Source organism: Haliotis asinina, chromosome 2 (genome assembly GCF_037392515.1).
Source record: "Haliotis asinina isolate JCU_RB_2024 chromosome 2, JCU_Hal_asi_v2, whole genome shotgun sequence".
Lineage (NCBI taxonomy): Eukaryota > Metazoa > Mollusca > Gastropoda > Lepetellida > Haliotidae > Haliotis > Haliotis asinina.
The window spans coordinates 53,606,270-53,625,281 of record NC_090281.1 but is presented as its reverse complement, the minus strand read 5'-3'; the positions used below and the strand labels follow the sequence as shown (position 1 = coordinate 53,625,281).

General features: G+C 40.1%; 1 protein-coding gene across 1 annotated transcript in view; it reads left to right on the top strand.

Annotated features, from left to right (window-relative positions):
- The window catches only part of LOC137272685 (gamma-aminobutyric acid receptor subunit beta-like), a 67,250-nt gene that overhangs the window by 9,160 nt on the left and 39,078 nt on the right, over positions 1-19,012 (top strand). Inside the window, exon 3 of the mRNA XM_067805063.1 lies at positions 13,334-13,401. Coding sequence (XP_067661164.1) covers positions 13,334-13,401 — 68 coding nt within the window. The remainder of the gene's footprint in view (positions 1-13,333; positions 13,402-19,012) is intronic.

Sequence of the window (19,012 nt, the reverse complement as noted above, 5' to 3'; positions counted from 1 at the left end):
CACTCAAGGCTGGCAAAGTGTTTCGTGCTAACTGATCATTTCAAAGAGTTTCTATATCCGTTTGTCTCATAAAACCCCTGTATGGTTTCAATCCTCACATTTTGCAAATTGATCATTTTAAGGATTTGTTCATAAGGCTCCGATTGCCAATTCGAGAACTAATTCTTGCTTTCGTATAGCCATAGGTTTTACCTCTTTGATTCCGAACAAGTCCAGAATACTCTGACATGTCACGTGATCTCTTATTCTACTACAAAAGTTAAAAAGTGGTTTAACAAATACTTTGCAAATCGTAACAAAGTACAAGTACTTCATCTTTGCGAACTGTTTCTTGATTGATTTGTTTGCACTGTTTCTTGATTGATGTGTTTGCAAACCCTCAAAGCATGGGTATATGGGCCGGTAACTTATCTTATGAATTCTTATAGGTATTTATTACCCCTGATCCCCACAGTGCACACAGCATGCATATCGCATGCTGATATTATCGGAACTGCATGTAGTGGGTCTTCGCAAGGAGACCATCTGACAGAGTCGTTATTTGATATTACTTCTTCCACGGCCGCGGGCTTCAGTACTTGGCTCATTATCTGTCTACTGTATCAAGTATTAATATGTAATTAATCCAATACTGTGATTAGGCAAATCCCATGATACTGTGTTCCCACGTGACAATATCTGGATTGTGTAGAGGCCGCAGTTTGCAAATATCAAAAACGTATTTGTAGGATCATCACGCAACACTATTACAAACACACAGACCAAGATCACTATAATTTGATTAGAGGGGTGTTTTTTTCATCGTGTAAAGGTTTCCCATGCTTGACATACATGTAGCACACGCATCTGTAGAAATGAGAAAAAAATTAATTAAATCAGCTCTTATCGAACGGATTTAACTTTGAAGAAATCGCCCTCAGCTTCACTGTCGTATTTTGAAAAGACAGTGCAGTGGTACAGACATAATTTGTTTGCCTGTGTATGTCTGGCAGTGAAGGTCATAGGTAGAACTCTCACCGCGAGCGCATTCAACAAGACCCCAAGCGAGAACTACAACGAGAAGGGTTGCTGCAACAGACGCCCACAGTGAGATGGTAGCCGGGGATGTTGGTCCCCGCTCGGTTTCAGCTTGATCAAGCCCACCATTGATTCGCTGACCACTCCAAGGTTTCCCATTTCACTCGCTTTGTGAACGATATCATAAAAGTGGTAGTATACACTGTTAACGTAAGGGATGCTTAACTGTTCAATATACGACTTGTTTAAGTGCATGGTACATTTCGAAATGGCAAGCCAACCAGCGCATTGTTTAACATGCATGCTATCAGTGGCATTTATGCAAGCATCAGCAATATTACTGCAATAAAGCATAGTTTGTCATACGACTGTTTGGTATGCAAGCACATGAGTGACAGTTGGGTATGCAATGATGATTAAACTTATCTAGGCCCCAGATTGAGGAACACGTTATTTTAGACGATACAGGCTAAGCAATTATTGCAAAATGGAAATATATGCAGAGCAGGGGCTTCATGATCTGTCGTGGCAAAGTGCCTGCGTGTCAATGAAGGTATCGACAGATAGGGCTTTAATTATTAACTACATCTTGTCTGCTTCTCTTCCCCATGATGCTATGGTCTGTTTCTAACTTTTATGGTCTTATTCATTTATTGATATATTAAACATAGCAATGATGTCAACAGTCAAAAGAGTATAACAGTTTCATTAGGAGTGTTTTGAATATCTAAGTAACTCTGCCTGTGTGTGTCACATTATACAATTGATAATAATCGACATTACCATAAGATTTATTGGTGGCTTTTCTTTCAACCATAAATCAGTTTTCTTACTTTTAACACCATGGTTTATGTATACATATCGCATGCATTCATATGAAATTTAAGGTTATGATTACACGATTTACTAAGAAAGTGGAATCCCAAATATGACATATGTTAAATTTACGGTTGTTTTAACCTTATTTTCAAGATCGAATATATTGTATCTTAGCGATAAACAAACATGTTTTGCAACATATAGTTTTCCATTCACAACAGAACTATGGGCGGGCGGATTGTCGTTTAGCATTGGGATTGATTTGTTCATTTCTGGTTTCAGTAATGCTTAAAAATATCCGAAGGTACAAATCTAATTATCCTCTCTACAATAACGCCTCACTGACCTGAATGAAGTCAATGAACGTAGTGTCATTATGCTTACTGGGACTATATGTTCCAGTGTTTATTGCTTTTATAAGGTAAATAATTAACTTGCCTTGGTGTGTGTTTACGAGCTCACGGGTTTAGCAATACACATTTTCACCCAATACCGGGTGTCATCAATATTTAATAGTGATGCATAAACTCTGGTGTTCGAAATTGTGCTCAGCTCTTGGTGGTATTACTTATACGTATGAACACGTCGATTTCGCTTTTATTCAAACAGTAGCGCTTACGGCATCGCAACAAGGAGACACAGATAACTGCCCCTCGTCAGGGATAGTCGTCCTACGTCACAGCTAAGGTCGAATACGCATTCTGCTCATTGCATGTACAGCAGCAGGACGCTTTGCCATCAACAGCTCAGACGGATATATCTGCCTTCGTCATAGACACGCTACAGCATTCACTGTCATTCCCAAATGCAAATCTGCATTCTATTTCTGGCAACAACCTATCACTCTGTGAGCCTGCATCTTTAAGCCTTGTAAATACCACTGACTAAACCTATCCCTCTTGGACGCTTGGCTCGGTGTGGTCCTCATTACTTTCACCCTAAGGTAAACGTAACGTTGGAAGGTAACTTTATGCTTGTAACGGGTATTACGTACTTACGCCGGATATGAGGGGTTTCATAGAACATAACTTTGTCCAATGTGGTCCGGGGGAGCTGTTCCATCAGAATCCACCTGAGCCAGACAATCCAGTGATCAATAACATGAGCATCTGCACAAACACAGTCAGAGCTGGCATAGTTGTGAATGAGTTTTTTAGGTATGTTTGGTTGGAATTATCATATATATCACGGCATGTCAGAGCAAACTGGAGCAAATACAAAGGTGCACTAACGTGTAGCACACGGACACAGTTATATCATAACCAAGGAAACGTATCAACGCATCCTGGTGCAAACAAGGCCAGCAACGTAGCAGAGCAACCTTTGGTGCACTGGCCATTTTCATGTGTAAAACGCTTCCATCTGACTGAGAATGTATACCTGATTGATAGACTATTGCAATAGACTTTCATCTGCCCATCACGGCACTGGACGGGATACCTTCAATTTAGGTTCCAGTGTATTTACAGAAAGGAAACTAGTACTCTGCAACCTGAGTATAAATGATGATAACATTCTGTTAATAAGACCATAAGACAAACGTCTGTAGACATCCCAATGGAACCGATTCCATTAGTTACTGGTCATTACATCAGAAGCCATTAAGAATGATGAAAGCAAGAAATGATTACTGCATCTTATCGTCAGCTATCCGTGATGTAAGTTCCCATATTCAGCCTTGCACGCAATATGACCAGTTCATGGAACGGGTGGCAAGATTCAGTTGGATAAAGTATCATAATCATACCTACTTGCCGGTTAATTATGATCGTACTTGTGTGATATTTGATGTAATAATAGATAATAAAAGTTCTCTGTATCTTCCATCGTACAAGGAGTCGACTGTTCTAACTGATAAGGATTTCAAGCTAAAAGGTCTGCAGTTTCAAGGCATGCCAGTTATTAATTTCTGGAAACGTTAGCCATTATTCTTTGGTCACACATTCTGCGATTCTATGTACCCATGAGATCATTATAGGCAATATACTCATTTTATATCCAAGATATCAGGGAAACGTTTGAGTATGAACCCTAAATCTGATGTTCTCGAGAGCTCGTTGTTTCCTGTCATTTGAAGAAAGAAGTTGTCAAATACCTAAACTTAGTTTACGTCAATGATTCTGGTTGTTTAACTTGAGGAAGACTAGTGTATGCCACTCTGTGAACAAATACGTACATGTGTGTATAGAAAGTAAAGGATGCGATTTATTGTTGTTACATTTTGAAACAATGAGGCTCAAAGAAATGTCTCACGTTCTATATAGTTTGTAACTATTTGTTAAATGGCACGGGTATTCATCTGCACTCGTCAAGGACATGCAACATCTGTACAAATGTGCCATAATTAACTCTACTGGTAGGCGTAAAACGGACTCACGCCCCGCTCATTTCTGAACAATGTTGCATTTGTGTTTGAATACTGATGCAGATGGTGCCTGATGTTTAACTAAGATATCCCCTTCGTCGCTAAATACATATACCCATTGATCCTGCGTTAAACCGTGGTCATTACAACCCCAACATTCAAAGGGCATTACTTTGTCACTAAAGCTCCCAAATTTAATATCATGAAGAATTTGTTAGGGTCAGGAATGCAATAATACTGTGCTTGTAAGAGGTCCAATTCTGCTAGCGGGAACACTGAGCGCTTTAAATTATACACCCCGACTTGAAAGGATGATTGCAGCTCTGGCCTTCTGTGGTCAAACAATCAATACAAGATCCTAATCTGTTACCCGTACCAGTGACTTTGTGAAAACGGTCCTATTCACACGATGTCACTATTGGTTTGACAATAATTGATTTTGTACCGAGGTCTTGGTACGCACTGGTATAACGTGCTCTCGAGTCTAGGACTTTGTAAGCGTCTGATTCCACATGTGACCCTTGTAATTTGTTCTTTGAAGCCATGAACTTGCTTGAACCTGGTATGTGTAGTGCACTTGCCAACAATACTACATTTCTCGATACATGTAACAGTTTCATTTACTCAACATACCCCTTGTGTCGTCACAGAACACACACATATGCATGTTAATGTTATTGTCCTTAATTGATGAGGCCTCTTGGTCACGATTAGTCAATCTTAATGTCGGTATTATGCGTGTTATCTAAATTCATTCCATTTACAAGGAACATTATACAGTTTTATTGGACGCAGATTTTCTTCGGTGCTGTTAATGGCTTTCTTTGTTCCGTTACAACACGCTGATTTACAAATGAATAGACTTTCCGAGTGGTATTGGCATATGTAAATAGTATTTGAACTGACTGGCAATCTTCTGGAACTACTGAGACACTTGAGAAGAGGCTTCCCTAATTCAATCTGAAGATTTTGGTAACTAAGAACCATTGTCGTGTTTTGCAGAGACACCACGATAAGTGCCATAACGTGCCAAGAATGCCTATTTTAGTGCAAACAAAAGACACATGATGAACAGTTTTGGTTTTGAGTTCCTTGTCTTGTTCAAGCACATCAAAAAGTGTTAAGTGATTTTGGTTCATAACTGAGCAGAATATCTTAGCGTTAAGTGGGTGAATGGTTATGGCTCATTAACATCAGTATCAGTTCGCGGAAAGTAATGCCATTAAAAACGGGTCACTATTTGTATATGTTTGTCAGTGCGATGTTTAACATTTTAGTTCAAGACACTGAGAGCATTACAGGATTTCGTACAGACATTCTATAGTAGGAAAACTACTGCTAAAGCATTTTGTTTTTCCGAAGTGTATGTCAGAAGACGTATATTTTCAGAAAAAAATTCCATGAGGAATAAGTGTTGTCTTGCATGGTTTTATTATATTTTAATCGGCTTTTACTCATATCTATTTAAGCACTGTCTCCGTATTTGCGGAACAAAATTATCAGTTTTGTTGCTCTTCGTAACTGAGAAGCCCGATTACTCAATCGTAAGAAAGGTCTGATCCCTTGATGGTTAATCAGGGGCACCAACAGGATCAGCCAGATAGAACGGTTTCAAGAACAGACATCAGGAACTAAGCTGTGATTCCAAGACCAACCCTGACTCATTTGTTATCAAGAAACTCGTTATAGAATTTATTCTCATCTTTCAGAAAGTATGGTTTCTTCACGCTTGGGATTGGGAAAAATCCTATTAAGTCATCTGGATCAGAAATGGGAGTACTTGGTTTAGTGGTCATTGATCTAGAGCGGTCAGTTGTTTACTTCCATAATTACATTGTATGGACGAATCAGACGACAGTCTGCCTGTTACACCAGACATGGGATCGAGAATGCCTCTTCTAGTTGATCGAGTATAGGCGTAATCTCCCACTAATCACCGCATAATTGCAACAAGACGATATGACATAATCCCACAGTGATGTTAATATGACACTTTCTACAACTTTGAAGAACTGGAGTGAGGAAGGATGCTAACCACATGCCAGCAACATCGCGTTGAGGACCCCCAGAAATGAACTTCTCACAAGCAGGGAATCGAACCCAGATCTTTGACGTGATGAGCGAATGCTTTAACCACCAGGCCAATTAAAAGTGAAGAAATAGTTTGCACAATTTTTCTCAAGGTGTGTTTGACTTGAACATGAATGATTAAACAACTGATTCATTTATCAAACTAAGAACTGTATGTTTTGATTACGATCAGTGGACAAGAATTGATAGCAGATGAAATCGCACCTTATGCATCACAAGTATGTACAGATTGGAACGTTCTCTATACCATTCACCTTGTTGTGTCTTGTCCTGTTTCATCGGGTTCTAATCAGGTTTTTGCGTCTTTAGATCATGATGACATGTCTGTGTTTTAAACACAATCTCTATCAATTATTTTTTTCAAACATATGCTCACCCCTTCGAAAACACCTGTATCACAAAATGTCTTGCAGACATCCACGCATATTATTGCTTCAAATGTAGTGCCATTTACGCCCAATTGTATCTATTGTTCCATCAGATAATCGATACTGCTTATGTTCTGGCACCGGCGTTTCATAATTGTTTCATGTATTTAGCACCTACAACATTTGAGAAAGCATATGATTGTTACATCTGATGTTTTCACATTTATTTCAGGAAACACTAGTAAGTAATAACCATTACTTAATATAGTTATCCCCTGGTTTCCACTTTCAGTGCGGATATTTGGGTTCAGCTTTCAATTCAATTTCAATATCAATATTGTTATCATACTAACGGAAAGTTTAGATGCATCGCAATGCATTAATAATATCATTAATATTCATCAGTCAACGATGCAACTATCCTGTCTAATGGGTAATGGAAAACTCGGAGATGTGCTTTGCCCTCTTTCTGAGAGAGCACCACGATTACATAAGAGACAGAAACCATTTCAATATAACGAGAATCAATTTTTGTAACTCATGATTATTTCTCATTGACATGAGTGTTTTTTCTTTAAACTAGATTTTATTTTTTCTCTTTATTCATGCTGTTAGTCTGAAGCAAAATATTAATGACTCATACATAATTTTTTTATTAATATCTAGAAATGTGAGCTCACTTACAATCAGAGTATATTGCTTCAAAGTTGTAATTCAATAAGCACAAAATTTTGTTTTGAATTGGTTTTGTCCGTAGACTGCGTCCCCATGACAATACCTCTTAAAGTCGGTTCGTTAAATTGGTGCATACACTGATAAGGAGAAAGTATTCAAGCCAGAATAGACTTAATAAAAGCCCAATAAGGGGATTGCTTCCCTGGCTTTCCCACCTTGGTGGAATCGCTCCATTTTCATCAGGGGCATAGCTGTTCAACCAGCAGCTTCTACAGAAGATGGATGCCCTTCCAAGGTGAAATAATAGTGCATCTCGCACCTCCCTTTATGTGGCAGCGCTGAAAACACAAGGCCTTTCAACGCAGGCGTTTTCCGTAAAAACACTATAAAGTCTTTTTATGGAACCCCATTTTCAAGCAATCACGGCAAAAGGACACTTTTAAGAGATATGTTGTGATTGAAAACAGAAGCAATAGGCTCGCATTAGTGCATCCAAATCCTCTTGCCAGTAAAATGGAATACCCCGGTTTCCAGGACCTGTTTGGCAACATTATCTACAGGCGATAAGGCGCCTCTGTATTGATCTTGGGAGGGTGATATTTTAAATTACAAGGCAAACAAACCCTGCTAAATTAACGATACAATGTAAGGGTTTCAAGCTCATTCAGCTGCTAAACTTTCCCACCGGTGAAAGGAACTTGTGGACAGGACAAATAAAACTGAATGCCGCCATAGCAAGGGAAAGGTTTTGTTCTCATTTTACAATTGACCGTTGGAATGAACTTTTTCCACCCCAATGTTAATGACAGACAAGCAAAGAATCTCTTTATTTGATTAAATGTCTGAACTGTCTACCACCGATGATTGAGTAAATACACTCAGCTGAGACTTTGAAAAGTAAACATACATATACAACTGGGAGTCTGGTTTTAACCTTAGCGGATATGAACAGTCTTCTGGGGGAAAAAATGACTCCGTTCTCAAGGGAAGGTAGAAACAAAACTGCGTTTTCCTTTGATCTAGTCGCTGCAGAATTAAAACAAAACGTGATATGAACCACAAGATTTTATGTGTGACATTTCCAGACAACTATACGGTTTTAAGTGTTATATTTATGTACTTTGAGAGCATTAATCTTGCATAACAAACACCCTCGTTACTTGTGTATATCAGAAAATAACAGAACACGACTGCAGTTCCTGTAATACAAAGCGCCTTTCCGTATTATTATCAAAGGACTAGTACAGATTTATCACAATAATAAAACCAAGCCTTATTAATATTTTGTAATAAATATCCTCATGAATGGTAGTTTTCATTGTCGCTTTCATGTAATGACCATTGGCTGGTCAATAAATACACACCTATGAGCTATATACAAGGTTAATTGCAAACTAAATCTTCATCGTCCGTTGCAGTGCCATTGCCAGCCACCTGAAGCACGGCTGGAAGCTACTGTCCAATAAGAGTTCGGTATCTGATTACGTACAATGTACTGATATTTAAGTTTTCAAAACTCTTCAGTTAATACGTTTTTGATCGACGTGATGTACCGTGCCTTTTGTACACTGTCTTGTACTTTCACTGCTTGTAAATAGGTTACAGAGAACGGGACATGTTACGAACTACCACTCTTTTTCATTTGTACAACGTTTACATAAATAGTCTGTGTATATTCTATATGTTATATTAAATATAGAAGGAAAGGCAATGGTTTGCTTGGTATTAGCTGCATGTGTGTAAAAGACCATTCGGGGACAGTTGGCGTTTAATCGGTCACTCACTCATTCACTCTCACGTGGCCATTTCATACAATACAACTAAAAGCAGTTTGTCTTTTTAGATTCAGTGCTCTGTGTTCATGTTGACGTCACGAACTAAAGATCAGGTTTGGACTTTGATACGAATGGATCACCAGGGAAAGTTAGGGAAAGATATTTAACCATCTCCTGCCCCACAGTTGGCAACCTATTGCAAGAAGTCACCTAAGGTCATCATTCTTGTTTATTTCTCGTGGACAGTTGTAAAGTGATAGCAGACACGATGCGTATACTCTAAGATGGGTGTGTGAGTCTCTGCTCACTGTATCTATGTCTGTAGTCCATATTCCCGTCCTGTCCGCTATATAACTCGCATACACTGTAATGTAAATGTACAAGACACTAAAAATGTACCTGTAATGCGTCAATCATTGCCCACAATGTGTTATATTATGCAAAATATTGTAGCATTTAACCTGTTCGAAATTGAAATTGCATTTGTATTTGTCGCTTATAAACCTTAAGTGTGCAGAAATATATTTTCATTTACTCAAGACCTAAATGGCCATAATCATTTTCAGTCTCCCACCCTCCCGATCCCCAGACATAAGGATGAAAATACATCACAAAGTCCCTAGACTGACGCCCAAATGCTAAGAGTTCAGACGTAAAGTCCATTCGACACCTACATCTGCAACACTGTCGTTAACCGACGCTGTGAGCGGAGTTAGTCGTCGGTCTGGCACGGTTCTGCCCCCAAGAGGACTCGTTGACAGAGCCTGAACTAAAACTGCGGTCTATCATACTGCTAGAAACAGATTCATTTGCCTTCAAATGTCTCTCTGTCACAGCCGTCTGAAACTGACGGTAAATGTACCTATATGTCTAGACGAAAATTCAGTGATGTCTTTTCCATCAAGATGTAACATGGCTACCGCTGGCAATTCGGTGAAACAAACGTTAATCCTTTCTAGCAGGTTGCCAGTATCAGGCATCGCCCGTTGGCGTGGACTGACAGTCGGCTTAGGGGTTGCACAGTAAATGTTCCAAGATCCAGACACATGAACTATGGACTCTCTCATAAAATTAGCCCGCTGCTATGAAACTCGTATTCGTCACTAACAGGCAGAACACAGTTTGGTTATATCGAGGAGATTTATTTCTATTTGCAAGGCAATTCTGTTCGTCTACGGTTACTGAACATCGTTAGAGTTTAGATTGTAAATGTTGAGTTTCACAGATGAAAGAGTGTAAAAGGTTGTACAGAGCATTAAAATGCGAGGAAACGTTGATATATTTGTACCGATGGCCGATCTGTCGAGATAGATTGGACCGATCGCTAGATTGCGTGTTGTGAACATTGTTTTAGTGTTAAAGTCGCGGAACAAAAGCGACTCCTTGTCTCACTCCATCTGCTCTTGGTGGGCGCAACTCGCGAAATTCAACTCCATTTCACAAAAACCCGATTTGGAATATAAACGGCTTATACAATTTAAGTGCAAATCATGTCGATTTAGATTTTGTTTTCACAGTCCATTATTTCTTTGATTATTCACAAGAAAAGCAATATACATTCATCTATATTTATTCCATAAACGGTTTGTTTGTTTGTTTGTTTGTTTGTTTGTTCTTTGATGATTCCTCTATGTTGTGTGAAATTATTTACAATGAGACAATTAATGTTCAAATTAATCGCCAACATGGGCAATCCCTGTAACGGAATTTTAAATTTTTAACCAAATTATTGAAAGAGGACATACAAATCATGGATGAAAAGACTTTTATAGTTTGATAGTTCAAAGAATTTTATGAATAATAAACATCAGTAGTATCAATAATAAACATCTCATCTGTCTTTCACAATGTTACTGATGTTACTCTCTGTTTCATGACTGATATTTTTATGCTTTCTTTTCAATCGGTTCTGGTTTCATGTTGACTGGAATACCATTTATTTTCGCGCAGGGATATATCACTCTCTCTAACATTTCACCAATTAGTTTCAATAGAACCGCCGTTTTACACATTCTAACTGACAGACATTATAAGATGGTCTTGGAAACCCGAACAACTTCAGTCTTCTTCAGAAATCTGAATTTTGTCAGAAGCGTACAAACATTTTCATTATATTTCTTGAATGTGAATATGCTTAATGATGGTTTGAAAGGAAATATATTGGCGTTGATGCCTATAGGAGACCTTCAATCGAAACTGATTCTACGCTGGTTGTGATTTGTTTTCTGGATGTGTTTGCTGTTTAACGTCGCATCCAGCAATATTCCAGATATAAGGCGACAATCTGTAAATAACCGAGTTAAATCAAACAATCCATTGATCAACAACATGAGCATCAATCTACGCAAATGGCATACGATGACATGTGTCAACCAAGTCAGCGAGCCCGACCATTCGATCACGTTAGTCGCCTCTTACGACAAGCATGGATTGCTAAAGTCCAGTTCCAACTCGGGCTGTCACGGAAAATGTTGTGTCGATTAATGCACTTAAAGAAGCTTCGAATGCATTAGTGCATTTTTGAATATATATCCATGCCATTGTTGGCAATTGTAACTAAGAGATACGATGGCCTAGTTGTCTAAGGTGTTTTGCTGTCCTGAATTGCGTCCCTTGGGAAGATATGTTTGCTGGTTCGAATCCCGTTTGCCAAGATTTTTGTTCCTGGGTTTGTCAGAACCATAACAGCTAATTGCAACGAATGATAAACGCCGTGATATAAGTGGAATTCTGTTGACATCACTCACATTCACTCACATTTCTTGGCCATGTTGTACATTTCACTATCAATCAGGGTCATCTTCTTCTTCTGGCAAATGTATCAAGTTTCTTTTCCGTGAAATATTACTATTTGCACCAGTAAACGGACATGACAAGTTTATGTGTCCTTGGGGACGCCTGAACAATAGACCATCAAAGTTAGAGCCATTGTGCATATATCCTTGGAAGGCTTCTGCACTGTATCGTTTGTTTCTCACGGAAGTCATCAATGTAATCGATACATCAGTAGCGGGATAATCCGATGAAAGATTTCTATGTCAGGATAGATAGGGATCGATGTGATATTTAATATAAGGAATATGTCCGCCTTCAAAGGTTTATAAGGTTTCTTCTAGTTCATCTTTCAGGCTTGCAGTAGCCTTGTGGTTGAACTATTTCCATGTTTCCAATCGTTCGTTAGTGAGTTGCATAGCATATTTATATTGTTCTGTATGAGCTCTCCCTCTTTTTAACTTATACTACTTTCTTGTCCCCTATCTGTCATCTTTAGTCAAAGGAATCTAAAGTACATATGTACACACTAAGGAGAGGATATTCAAAGTTGGAGAACTGTTCCCAATCCCTTTGGCTGTGAATAAAACATGTTTAAAACTATGTTTAATGGTCAATCTAAACGGCTTTCGGTTACCTGAATGGAATCTATAAGCCTCATTTTTAGTGTCCCAGGCCGCCGTACAGCTAGATTATTGGCTCAGACAGACAGCGTTAAAAAAGCGTAACGACTAGTGTGTGACGTTCAAAGATCTAAAAGATCCCTGACATTAAGGGAAATAGTTTTTGTGCGAAAAACATGCTTAGCTAACATGTAACATCAGTGATGAATTTCACAAAAAGAACCGTATTCTTCTCCTGCCCCTATAGCGATTTCAACAGTTTTGGCTAAAGAGTACAGGAACTGTATTTTCAGGGGTATTTCTTCAAACTGACTGTCCTTTTGGAACTGTGTTCTGACACCCAAATGTTCTTTAGGGTATCCCTTTCATAGACCATTGCTTGCTTGTGTGGGATGGCCGAGTTATTATTACTACATTATCATAAAGCGTCCATTTCATACCCTTGTAATGGAGGGGTAGGATGAGATAGGAGGAGGTAGTTTGCATTTGGATAAGATGACGTTTTCCCATCACCTGTACAATCCTAACCTCAGCCTTTACTAAGTGACCGTAGCTGAATAACCAGATATCTTACTATTATTAAACGTTTCAAGCCAAAATATTTTATAACAACTTTTCGATAATCTATATATGCTAGCAGATAATTTCCTTATTAATAATCTGAGGCGTATTTTTATTTTGGAGCATTTATTATTATTTTATGTGACCGCATTCCAAACTCCTAATCCTGTCCCAGGGAATTTGATGGTCAGTTCCCAAAGACTTGCGTGATAATGTGAATCTTTACATAAAGGATGTTAAATATTTTATTTGTCTATTTTCTTTCAGAATCACCTCTTATCATAGGAATAGCAGTAATTATAGCGAGTTTTGACAGCATTTCCGAAGTCAACATGGTAAGTGACCTTTTTGTGCATTCATTTATTCAAAGTCTAATGCATATAATAAGTTATATGAATCTTTAACCTGGATAGTCCCAGCATGAAAGTGTCATAAACTTGTGCGTATCTAAGGAGAAAGTTTTACTTTCAGCGTATTATCTCATAACAGCTACATTTCAATTACTTATCCTTGTATAGGTGTACAGATCTTGGTGTTACGAATCGCTGCGACGCATCAATCCGTCTTCCCAACCCCACCAAAGGGCAGATATATTTCCAATTCCACTAAAGCAAACTCCATTACGTGAAAATAGTATTGATCTCCTCACAGAATTGTAACGTAAAATAACGTTTACAGCACATCTTGAGCTCCAATAACTTCATTATCCCCACCGACAGCGTCGTATAAACGTTGCTAACTAGGTATAAACGCTTATGTCGGTCTCCACAGATCGTCTACAACGTTGCTGGTAGCTGAGAGGGAGCGGTGGCTGGTGGGGTTGTCAATCAACTCTAGTTCGCTGCTCTATATTGATCAATGGCCAAACTTATACATTCGTGTCTCCAGTCGTACATCAAGTATTCCAAATTGCCAAGAACACTTTTAATTGCCTGTTGGCCAGTTCTGGACACGGGTCAATATTCTTCCCCATGGATAAAGAAGTACCAAGGCCAGAGGCTATTTCTGAACATTTCTTTGGTCCGTTTTCAGATTTGCCCAGGGTTTCCAAGTTGCCAAGAACACTTTTAAATGCCTTTTGGCTATCTCTAAGCATGGGTCAATATTTTGCCATCAGCAAAAAAGAACTACAGAGTCCAGTTACCATTGAACATCTCTTTCGTCCGTGGTCAGGTATGCTCTTGGACAATATGGTGACCCAAGAGACGAAAGAGTGGTGGACGGCTTTAGTTTAATGATGACGCACCACTGTTCTTGGAGACAGTGGTATGAACACCGACTTCATAAAACTGCACCGATTCACCACCGGTTGAATATCCTCAATAGCAATGCCAATCGTGCCACTACCCAGTAATGATCATCCAGAAGTACTCTCCGACTGGATGAATGCAAAGCTTAATCATCATGCTCTTAGATCTCTTTCCAGCAGGTCTGCAATTTCGGAAGATTAGCATCGCAAGGAGATAAATTTAAAGAAAGCCCTCATCCCGTAATCAATCATTCTAGGCTTAACGCTACAGGTGTAAATTACCGTTGAACACGCCCACATCTTCAGACAGGTAATCACTTGATACAGATCTCATACGTTCGTCTCATGACAAAAGAAAACGTATAAACAACGAAGGTAAACACAAGGGAAAGTCATACGTATTGACTTGGTATCATTCAACGGTTGACTTTTGGCTTGCAGTAAATACACATGTTTATGTCAGTTTTCTGGTCCTGTCACTGTACCGGATCCCAGACAGGGGCCTATCAACAAAATTGCGTTATCGACCTTCCTCGTTTTGTGGCCCGTCGAGCACGTCTCAAGACCCACAACTTAACCTTTGTCGTGTGATGCTGTTTTCCACAGTTAACAGCGTGTTGGCGACCAATATCGGACCTGCCACGACCCAAAAAATCTTTTTTGGATCAATGTTCTTCAGCGTTTTCTAGCCTTCGTAGGATCCAACGTATATCTGTGGAATCAGACAGTTTATGCCCACAGGGGCTCCCTTAGGACGGCGTTTGACGTTATTCCTCAATACAAACTAAGAACTAATTCATGGTGAAACTGTGCCCAGCAAAGGCTGAAGACGTAGATTACATTTGAAGAACGCATGAAGAATTGGTCTGTTCTTACTTTTCCCGCTTCTGTATATACAGATAAAATTTAATAAACATATTTACATCAGTGCTGACAGCTACATCTCTTGAGACGTTATTGTAGAGTGCATTGGCGACTGTGCGTTACATGAGTGCTGTGATTTGGTTTTGCCACGTGGCCTGTAGCTTCAGTAATGATTACACATTGGGAGCATTCATCATTTCACTGGCATAAACTCAGAAGATTTCTGGCTCGAAGAACGAATTAGGATAGTAACAGATGATGTTGCTTGAGACATAGTTTGGGTAATTACTTCAACCTGTAACTTCTTAGTACAGTAAATTTCGAAATAATGATGACGTTCATGACCCCAAGACACCGGGTGTCCGAATGTAATTGTCCTTTCGTGAAGGCGCCTTGTCAATACCAGCTGTACTGTACTGGATGTACCTAGTAGCTATATAGAGGGTTATAGACGCCACATATTGTAACTCTGATCACCAAAACATGTTAAGCCAAGAAACGACCTTCATTTCCAAGAAGTCAATATTGGATTTCGTCGCAATCAGCAATATTATGGCATCCTCATTTATGTCGTTTCTAGTCATAATTTGGAGGTACTGGGCATTATGCTGCCATTACCAACAGAGTTCATACAAGAGAGCCTTTAGCGATGCTTCTGGTACAGTACGACACCGAGACATTGGCTTTACGTAATTTACTTAACAATGCTGAGTCGAACCTAGTCATCGAGTCATCGAATAAGCCAATTATCTACTCCACCAAACTAGTTCATACAAGAGAATGTATGAAGTGATAATGTTTCAATGTCTCAAGGTACATTTGGATATTTCGAAGATGACCATTTACCACAAAAACTTCGTGAATGTAAATCATTGCAACCAAATTATCATCGTTACATTCCATTATTGCATTCTGACTTTTAAACAAAATAACGTCTTGATTATATCTCATTACAACATTGTAATCAGGCAGATTAACGTCTTGATAATATGTCATTATAGTATACAGACTTTTAGTCAAAATTACATCTTGGCTATACTCCATTACGCTGAATTACGTCATGGTGACTTTAAGCTGAACTAACATAATAACTATACTCCATTACTGTATCTGACTGTATACTTTGTGGAAAAGGTTTGTTCAGGCACTCAGTACCGTAAGGGTAGACACTATTATCTGGGCTTTTGTAGACAAGGTCTGTTCAGGCACGCAGTGCCGTAAGGGTAGACACTATTATCTTGGCTTTTGTAGACAAGGTCTGTTCAGGCACTCAGTGCCGTAAGGGTACACACTGTTATCTTGGCTTTTGTAGACAAGGTCTATTCAGGCACTCAGTACCGTAAGGGTAGACACTATTATCTGGGCTTTTGTAGACAAGGTCTGTTCAGGCACTCAGTGCCATAAGGGTACACACTATTATCTTGGCTTTTGTAGACAAGGTCTATTCAGGCGCTCAGTACCGTAAGGATGCACACTATTAACTTGGCTTTTGTAGACAAGCTTTGTTCAGCCACTCAGTACTGGTCGACACTAACATCATGGCTTGTGTGGACAGGATGTGTTCGGCCACTCAGTACTGGTAGACACTAACATCATGGCTTGTGTGGACAGTGTTCTTCGGCCACTCAGTACTGGTCGACACTAACATCATGGCTTGTGTGGACATTGTTCTTCGGCCACTCAGTACTGGTAGACACTATCATCATGGCTTTGTGTGGACAGTGTTCTTCGGCCACTCAGTACTCGTAGACACTAACATCATGGCATGTGTGGACAGTGTTTGTTCACCCACGCAGTACTGGTCGACACTAACATCATGGTTTGTGTGGACAGTGTTCTTCAGCCACTCAGTACTGGTAGACACTAACATCATGGCTTGTGCGGAGTGTGTTCTTCGGCCACTCAGTACTGGTAGACTCTAACATCATGGCTTGTGTGGACAGGGTGTGTTCAGCCATTCAGTACTGGTAGACACTAACATCATGGCTTGTGTGGACAGTGTACTTCGTCCACTCAGTACTGGTAGACACTAACATCATGGCTTTGTGTGGACTGTGTTCTTTGACCACTCAGTACTGGTCGACACTAACATCATGGCTTGTGTGGACAGTGTTCTTCGACCATTCAGTACTGGTAGACACTAACATCATGGCTTGTGCGGAGTGTGTTCTTCGGCCACTCAGTACTGGTAGACTCTAACATCATGGCTTGTGTGGACAGTGTACTTCGTCCACTCAGTACTGGTAGACACTAACATCATGGCTTTGTGTGGACTGTGTTCTTTGACCACTCAGTACTGGTCGACACTAACATCATGGTTTCTGTGGACAGTGTACAACGTCCACTCAGTACTGGTAGACACTAACATCATGGCTTTGTGTGGACTGTGTTCTTCGACCACTCAGTACTGGTCGACACTAACATCATGGCTTGTGTGGACAGTGTTCTTCGACCACTCAGTACTGGTCGACACTAACATCATGGCTTGTGCGGAGTGTGTTCTTCGGCCACTCAGTACTGGTAGACTCTAACATCATGGCTTGTGTGGACAGTGTACTTCGTCCACTCAGTACTGGTCGACACTAACATCATGGCTTTGTGTGGACTGTGTTCTTTGACCACTCAGTACTGGTCGACACTAACATCATGGCTTGTGTGGACAGTGTTCTTCGACCATTCAGTACTGGTCGACACTAACATCATGGTTTGTGTGGACAGTGTACTACGGCCACTCAGTACTGGTAGACACTAACATCATGGCTTGTGTGGACAGTGTTCTTCGACCATTCAGTACTGGTAGACACTAACATCATGGCTCGTGTGGACAGTGTTCTTCGGCCACTCAGTACTGGTCGACACTAACATCATGGCTTGTGTGGACAGTGTTCTTCGACCATTCAGTACTGGTAGACACTAACATCATGGTTTGTGTGGACAGTGTACTTCGGCCACACAGTACTGGTCGACACTAACATCATGGCTTGTGTGGACAATGTGTGTTCAGCCATTCAGTGCTGCTACGTTAGACGCTATCATCTTGGCTTGTGTGGACAGTGTTCTTCGACCATTCAGTACTGGTCGACACTAACATCATGGCTTTGTGTGGACTGTGTTCTTTGACCACTCAGTACTGGTCGACACTAACATCATGGTTTGTGTGGACAGTGTACTACGTCCACTCAGTACTGGTAGACACTAGCATCATGGCTTGTGTGGACAGTGTACTTCGTCCACTCAGTACTGGTCGACACTAACATCATGGCTTTGTGTGGACTGTGTTCTTTGACCACTCAGTACTGGTCGACACTAACATCATGGCTTGTGTGGACAGTGTTCTTCGACCATTCAGTACTGGTCGACACTAACATCATGGTTTGTGTGGACAGTGTACTACGGCCACTCAGTACTGGTAGACACTAACATCATGGCTTGTGTGGACAGTGTTCTTCGACCATTCAGTACTGGTCGACACTAACATCATGGCTTGTGTGGACAGTGTTCTTCGGCCACTCAGTACTGGTCGACACTAACATCATGGCTTGTGTGGACAGTGTTCTTCGACCATTCAGTACTGGTAGACACTAACATCATGGTTTGTGTGGACAGTGTACTTCGGTCACACAGTACTGGTAGACACTAACATCATGGCTTGTGTGGACAATGTTCTTCGGCCACTCAGTACTGGTCGACACTAACATCATGGCTTGTGTGGACAGTGTTCTTCGACCATTCAGTACTGGTAGACACTAACATCATGGTTTGTGTGGACAGTGTACTTCGGTCACACAGTACTGGTAGACACTAACATCATGGCTTGTGTGGACAATGTGTGT